Genomic DNA, 7,211 nt, shown 5'->3' on the forward strand with positions numbered 1-7,211 from the left:
CAAAAACAAAATCCATTTATCTTTTTTCTTGTATTGTAATTTACCTAATATTAGTCGAATCTATGTCGAATCGATAAAACTCGGGACGAAAGAGTAAACTCGTAAAAAAAAAAATTGAATGACGTACAAAATTTACTTAATTATAGGAAGTATAACGATTGAAGCAAAACAGAGACCGAATCAATTAAAAATTTTAACACAAAATGAGCACTTCACCTTCAATACGATTTAAATATTCTTGGAAGCAGGACCATCATGAGGAGGACCGTCTGTGCTTATAACACTTTCTGAGAGCTTGTACATAGATAAGGAAATATCAGACTTTTGAGTAATATTTGATTGGTGAGAAATGACAGTGTTTGGGTCGGTCATGGGATTCGCTTGCCAGGAAGCCTTTTCAGCGTTCGCTGATCGTAGCTCCGATTCCATGTCTTCCTTTTAAAACAAAACAATTTAGCTCTCTTCAAATAAGCATATAGTTAATTTAAATAAGACATAGCTAATAAACCAGTCACTCGTATTTAAATATTTTGTTGTTTATTGTTTTTTTTTTCAATATGACTGTTCCCCTTTATCTTTTTTTTCCTGGTTTTCGAATTTTTTTTTCTTGTTTATATTCCGTATAAATTTTCGTTTTTGCATTTGAACAATGCTTTGCTAATGCATGTGGTCTGTTTTTTAATTTTTGTCTTCTCCTTTTGATTTTGACACAAAACCAGACGCCAACTGATTGAATTTAATTCCAACTGTGAATTTGGAGTCAAAATAAACCAGCTATTACATCTTGATTAAATACTGGAGTTACCGTAAAATTTCAATTTACCGTGACTTAAATTTCTAATGAGCAGGGCTTTTTCGTACGGTCCGTTTCAATCATACATTTAGAAACTTAATTACAGTGAATTTATTAAGCTTGGTAAATTAGGATATTTTTTTTTATTCTTTTACATATCTTTTTAATTACCTTTCTAATATACAATAACAAAAAATGTGAAAGACAAGGTTAAAATCTTTGGAAAAAAACCTAAAAACCCATTGGCATGCAAAATTAAAAAGGATTTTTATTCTTCCCTTTTCAAAACAGTTCTCCTAAAATTCGAAAACAAATTCAGAAAATAACAAAAAAATAAATAAATAAATGCAGCGTAATAATGGTAAAAAGTAAAACTAAGGATAATTACTGAATAAGGCAAGGACAATTCTTCAGGAAACACCAAAATTGCATATTGAAAGGTGGTCTAACGTATTCCTGTCATAAAATCCCCCTCCCCGGAAAATACCCCTGGAGAAATATCTTCAAGTGTAACATTGAGCAATCAAAAAGACTAAATTACTTCAAAGAAAAATAAATACGAGAAACACAAAGCGAAAAAATTCGGGTGGAATTATCAAGTGATACTTATAATATAAATAACACCAAGCATGTGATAGTACGAAAATAACCTTCTTTACACAACTGAGAAATAGTTCTTAGTCCCCTTTGGCAAAACCATGCACTCAATACTCACAATGAAATCAAATCAAGATAGGAACAAGTTTCAAGGTTAGATTGAGTATTTTATAAAAATATTTTAAAATAGAAGCTTTTGCTGTAAAGTATCACTCCTTTGTGTCATATTCTACACTACAAAGAGAATGGGAGACTTATTGGAGTTGGAAGGACAAAAAATTTACAAGCCTTACTGAGTCCATAGCGCATGGCCAATAAAAGAAAAAAAATGAAAGGAAACTGGATAACTGATATGGTTAAGCTAGCCTTAATGACTGTATAACGTCTAGTCACTACATATGAAGAGAATTCAAAAGGAAAACTGATATTGTTTTCAAGACCTATTTTAAGTCAAAATCTAGTCACACAAGGAAGGTCTAAATTAGTTTGCAGATTTCGGCATGTCAAGTAGGCTCGTTGATTTTAAGCTAACGGGCCGACTGGTGACGAAATTCTGTTGTATTTTACCCTCCCCTCTTCATATTTTAGAGTGAACAAAAAGACAATTATGCAGCAGCTTAGGCTGAAATGGAACAAAATCACAAACAATACAAGGCTTTGGTAAATATTTTTTTCTGACACTGCTGCCAGTTTTGCATTCTCACAAATTCTCCTCATCATTTACCACACTCATTTAGTCTGGTTTGAGATAGCACCAGTCCTATTTTCACTGATATCTTCAGCACTGACCTCTCCTAGTGACTCTTCAGTAGATTAAAGCTATTACTACAAAGACGATATACATAATAGTCCTACAGTCTGATCACAGAAAGATGTAACATAAGTACTTTAAAAATTAAAATGCTTAAAACATTCTGTGTAAAAAAATCTAAATAATGTATCAACCCTTATATCTTCAATCAAGACCAAATGTCGAAAACATTTATAAACGTTTTGATCTTTATAGCTTACTGAAGAATTTTAATTTATTGGTTGCAGCAGTTGCAGCCCATAGTAGTTGCAACTTAATAACGCGTTTTGAAAAAAAAACCGCAAAGTTCGAAAAATTTTTGTTTAAAACTAATCCAGGAAGGATTATTGCTATATAGGTCTATCTTGATAACGAAAGTCTGGTGCGTAAAGAAGCATTAAGAGATTTGAAAATAAAAGAAAATTAAAACTCCCTAAAACAGCAAGGGATCGAAAATAAAAATTAACCATTGAAATCACCATCATCCAAATCCTACACTGGAAGCTTTGAGCCCCAAATCTTCAAAACCACAAAAATTGCTTGAATACCAGTGAAACGTCTCCTTTTTGCATTCTTGTTTTCAGCTAAAGGAACTATGGGTTCTAAAGAAATACAAATTTAAACAGTACCCTAACTCAAATAAGCAAAATCAAGCAACCACAGTTAAAAGAGTATCTCCAACATTCCACATCCCACAAAAAGATTTAGAAAATAAAATTTAACGTAACAAAAAATATCATGGTTAAAAAGTATGGTTAGCATGTAATAGATAACCGCATTATAGTTGAGATAATGAAAATATATCACCGAGAAGAGAACAACTTCTCACAAACGGATAAACTGAAATTTAATAACCTCTTCTTTCATCATCTCTTTAGCAGCTTCCATTGCTAAGTAATATTTAGGGGATGTAATTCCAAAAAAGTCTGCCAGAGCTCCACCAGCGTAGTCACATGCCGCTAAAGTTTTAGAGCCAGCTTGAGAAACCATAAACAAAATCCAATCTGACCATGGTAGATCACGCTGAAATTAGGAATTTTACAAACTAAAATTGACTGAAAAAACTACTTAAAAATGACGCAAGAAAAACTTCAAATTAAGAAAAGTCACATACAAAAGATAAAGAATAAAGAAAAAGATGAAGAATAAAAGATAAAGAAAAATAAAAGATAATCTGACCGTGACAACTCATACATAAATACATGAGAATAAAGACGAAATAATCCAAAACTACAATCAACCACGAAAAGCCACATATAAAAGCCAAGCCAACCAAGGTATCGTACAATGATATTTACGATTCTTACAAACAAATATTGATTTGAAAAAAAAAAGCTGAAAAATAGAGCATAAAAACTCCAGATTAAACTCAAGCAAGAAAATGATCATGTTAAAACTAATCTAGCCAAGATAGGTTGCGCTGAAATGATTAATTTTCGAAACTGAAATTGATTAGAAAAGCAAAAAAAAATTCTTGAAAATAGTTAGAATACCACACATTAAGGTTAATCTGACCATGGTAGCTCGCAATTATATGACTAATTTTAAACATAAAATATTTTATAAAAGAAAAATTTGATTTAAAATACGTTCCTAAATTTGGAAAAATATTTAAATATCTCAAAACGACACTAAAATCTCCAACGACTCGCACTTATATGAATAATAATAAAACTAAAATTATTTAGAAAAATCATGCTTGAAAATTCAGCATTAGTATCCCCAAACTACATTCAACCAAGAAAGTATAATTTTTCTCCAGATAGTATTAGATCAATCAATAAATGAAAACCTACGGAGAAACGAAACCAGAAGGTCCTGGGCTATAAGCCAATATATCCACGACTATTCTTAAATTTGATAAACCTATGGAATGAAGACAAGTTCCTAGTTACGCAGCATAAAAAAAAAATAAAAGAACTGATAAAACTAGTGAAAATTTAATTATTCCCCAAATTAAACAATTAACTATGAAACATATGTTTTTATTTGCCATAGTAGCAGCAATGTTTTTATTAAAAAAAATATCCTAATTTACCAAGCTTAATAAATTCACTGTAATTAAGTTTCTAAATGTATGATTGAAACGGACCGTACGAAAAAGCCCTGCTCATTAGAAATTTAAGTCACGGTAAATTGAAATTTTACGGTAACTCCAGTATTTAATCAAGATGTAATAGCTGGTTTATTTTGACTCCAAATTCACAGTTGGAATTAAATTCAATCAGTTGGCGTCTGGTTTTGTGTCAAAATCAAAAGGAGAAGACAAAAATTAAAAAACAGACCACATGCATTAGCAAAGCATTGTTCAAATGCAAAAACGAAAATTTATACGGAATATAAACAAGAAAAAAAAATTCGAAAACCAGGAAAAAAAAAGATAAAGGGGAACAGTCATATTGAAAAAAAAAACAATAAACAACAAAATATTTAAATACGAGTGACTGGTTTATTAGCTATGTCTTATTTAAATTAACTATATGCTTATTTGAAGAGAGCTAAATTGTTTTGTTTTAAAAGGAAGACATGGAATCGGAGCTACGATCAGCGAACGCTGAAAAGGCTTCCTGGCAAGCGAATCCCATGACCGACCCAAACACTGTCATTTCTCACCAATCAAATATTACTCAAAAGTCTGATATTTCCTTATCTATGTACAAGCTCTCAGAAAGTGTTATAAGCACAGACGGTCCTCCTCATGATGGTCCTGCTTCCAAGAATATTTAAATCGTATTGAAGGTGAAGTGCTCATTTTGTGTTAAAATTTTTAATTGATTCGGTCTCTGTTTTGCTTCAATCGTTATACTTCCTATAATTAAGTAAATTTTGTACGTCATTCAATTTTTTTTTACGAGTTTACTCTTTCGTCCCGAGTTTTATCGATTCGACATAGATTCGACTAATATTAGGTAAATTACAATACAAGAAAAAAGATAAATGGATTTTGTTTTTGGAAAATTTTGTTCGTGTGGTGTCTTACTGTTTTCAATATCTTTATTCCGAAGACCAATGCAGGAAAGACAAATATATATATATATAGATTTATATAGAAGTATTCAGGATTAAGACTCCACGCCTTCAAGATGTGAAGCAATCTATCCGTTTGGCAAGAGCTTCTCAGCAGCGTCATTGAATCTGGCAGAAAATTTGAATTTCTGTTACTTCTGATTTTGATGTAAAACAGTATCTTGAAAAGATTCGTATATTGGAAAAAGATTTTATGGAGAAAATGTCATTATTATAATTTCTTTTATCCTTTGATGGGCGAATCTTTGTCACTGCTTGCTTATGAGATTACAATACAAGTTAGCCCATTTTCCTTCCTAATTATGCAAAATCGGGACTAATGGATCGAAAACTACGTCCGCAAGTACTTGGGGAACAAATTTTGTTTTTGTCTCTCGGCAGCAGAATGGTACGTGAAAAAACATCTTTAAATTTTTGCAAACTATGAGCCATCACTTCACTACACTTTTATTTCAAAATTGGCAAAAAAATACCTTATTCTTTTATCTGCTTGAAACTCTCAAGTTTGTGTTCTGGCCAAGGGGGTTTTAAACTTTATTACAGAGTGGGGAGAGTGTTAGGAGGTCTAACAATTTTTAATGGACGTGCATCCATGTCTTTTAGCTTACAACATAAATCAATAAAATAATGTCAAGCGAGAAAAACTAAATTATCGACTTATTTAGAAGGCATGTCATTGGTCTCAGCAGCCGTATTGTTAAATAAACTATAACATAATTTTTTTTTTTTTTTTTTTTACTGCAGAAATGGAATTTAGCATTATTTGTCAGGAAAAATGATAAACTTTTCTATATATTCAATACAAATATTGGGCTGATCAAGGGCCCGTGTCCCTTACGTCAATCACAAATCCCCGAGACCCGACCTCTCTTTTCCGATCATGATTGCTGTAATCTAGTAGAAGAAAGCTGGAAAATAAACGGTCACTTGAAATATTTTAAAAACCTATTTAAAGGACAGTAAGATAATTTAAGGAAATTTAGGTAAATATCCTTCTCTAATTTTAAGACATTGTTGAACTGAAAAAAATTAAATTATTAGCATATGATCATTTTAAAAATGTAAAAATGAGAGGAAAAATGGAAAATATTAATCCAACAAGTTTAGGGCATTCACAGGTATTCTGGCTCTGTGGCCCATACAAAAATTTTATTCTACGAAGACCTTTTACCCCATATCAAATGCACTTATACCCCCCCCCCCTTCTAGAAATCAATTGAAAATATAACCGTTAATTTAAAGTTTTATCCATCATTCCTTGGCATGTTACCCCCCCCCCTTCAGAAAAACCCTGACCCTCCCCCATCTTTTTATATAAAAGAATAATGAAAGTACTACGCTATTATAATCCTCCAAAAGAAACCAAAATTTAATATAAAATATTTGTTCTAACCAAACAATCTTGTCTATTTTTTTATTAAAAATTTGCGGTAATTTTGCATTATTTACCATAATTTTTATAAGAGAAAATAAAACAAAATTGCAATAATCATAACTAAAAAGTTATTTATCAACTTTTCTAGCGAATAATTAGTTTTACTTTCAATTTTTGAGCAAAGAGAACTTTTAGATTTGGCAGCATTGATAAACCCATGGTTGCCAACTGTCAGCTTTTTTTACTTTTTGTGACAATTTTTCGGTCATTGTTACACTGCAGTGTGTAGACACAGAAAATTGTATTTTTCCATGGAAAGTCTGTTTTCCAAAGAAAGGTGTGACAGCTTTCTGTGCTCACTTGAAAATCAATTTTAACGTGTGAAACGAAAAAAAAAAAATACCAGCAGTGACTTTTCTGTACTTTACTACTCGTGCTGCGGTAAAAGTGGTGTGGCACTTTTTTTTAGGTGACAGTGAGCAAGTTCAGCAGGATGTGAATATGTGTTGTGAATTAGATATGATTTAATCCTATATTTTAGCATGGAAGTAAGTAAGAACCCACAAAAAGGAAGAGAAAACAGAAAAGTTAGTAATATTGTTTCTCGGCCTCAGCGTCTATATGCTAGT

At 31.5% G+C, this 7,211-nt stretch overlaps 1 protein-coding gene across 1 annotated transcript in view; it reads right to left on the bottom strand.

Moving 5' to 3' along the window:
• Window positions 1–206: 206 nt before the first annotated feature.
• Window positions 207–7,211, bottom strand: part of LOC148955909 (uncharacterized) — a 23,483-nt gene continuing 16,478 nt past the window's right edge. The window contains exons 2-3 of the mRNA XM_089093083.1: window positions 3,036–3,203; window positions 207–435 (exon numbers count right to left, since the gene is read on the bottom strand). Coding sequence (XP_088949209.1) covers window positions 229–435; window positions 3,036–3,170 — 342 coding nt within the window. The 5' untranslated portion in view covers window positions 3,171–3,203 and the 3' untranslated portion in view covers window positions 207–228. The remainder of the gene's footprint in view (window positions 436–3,035; window positions 3,204–7,211) is intronic.

The sequence above is a fragment of the Artemia sp. Qi Xiang Cuo genome, chromosome 1 (genome assembly GCF_049724085.1).
Source record: "Artemia sp. Qi Xiang Cuo chromosome 1, ASM4972408v1, whole genome shotgun sequence".
NCBI classification, from domain to species: Eukaryota; Metazoa; Arthropoda; class Branchiopoda; order Anostraca; family Artemiidae; genus Artemia; species Artemia sp. Qi Xiang Cuo.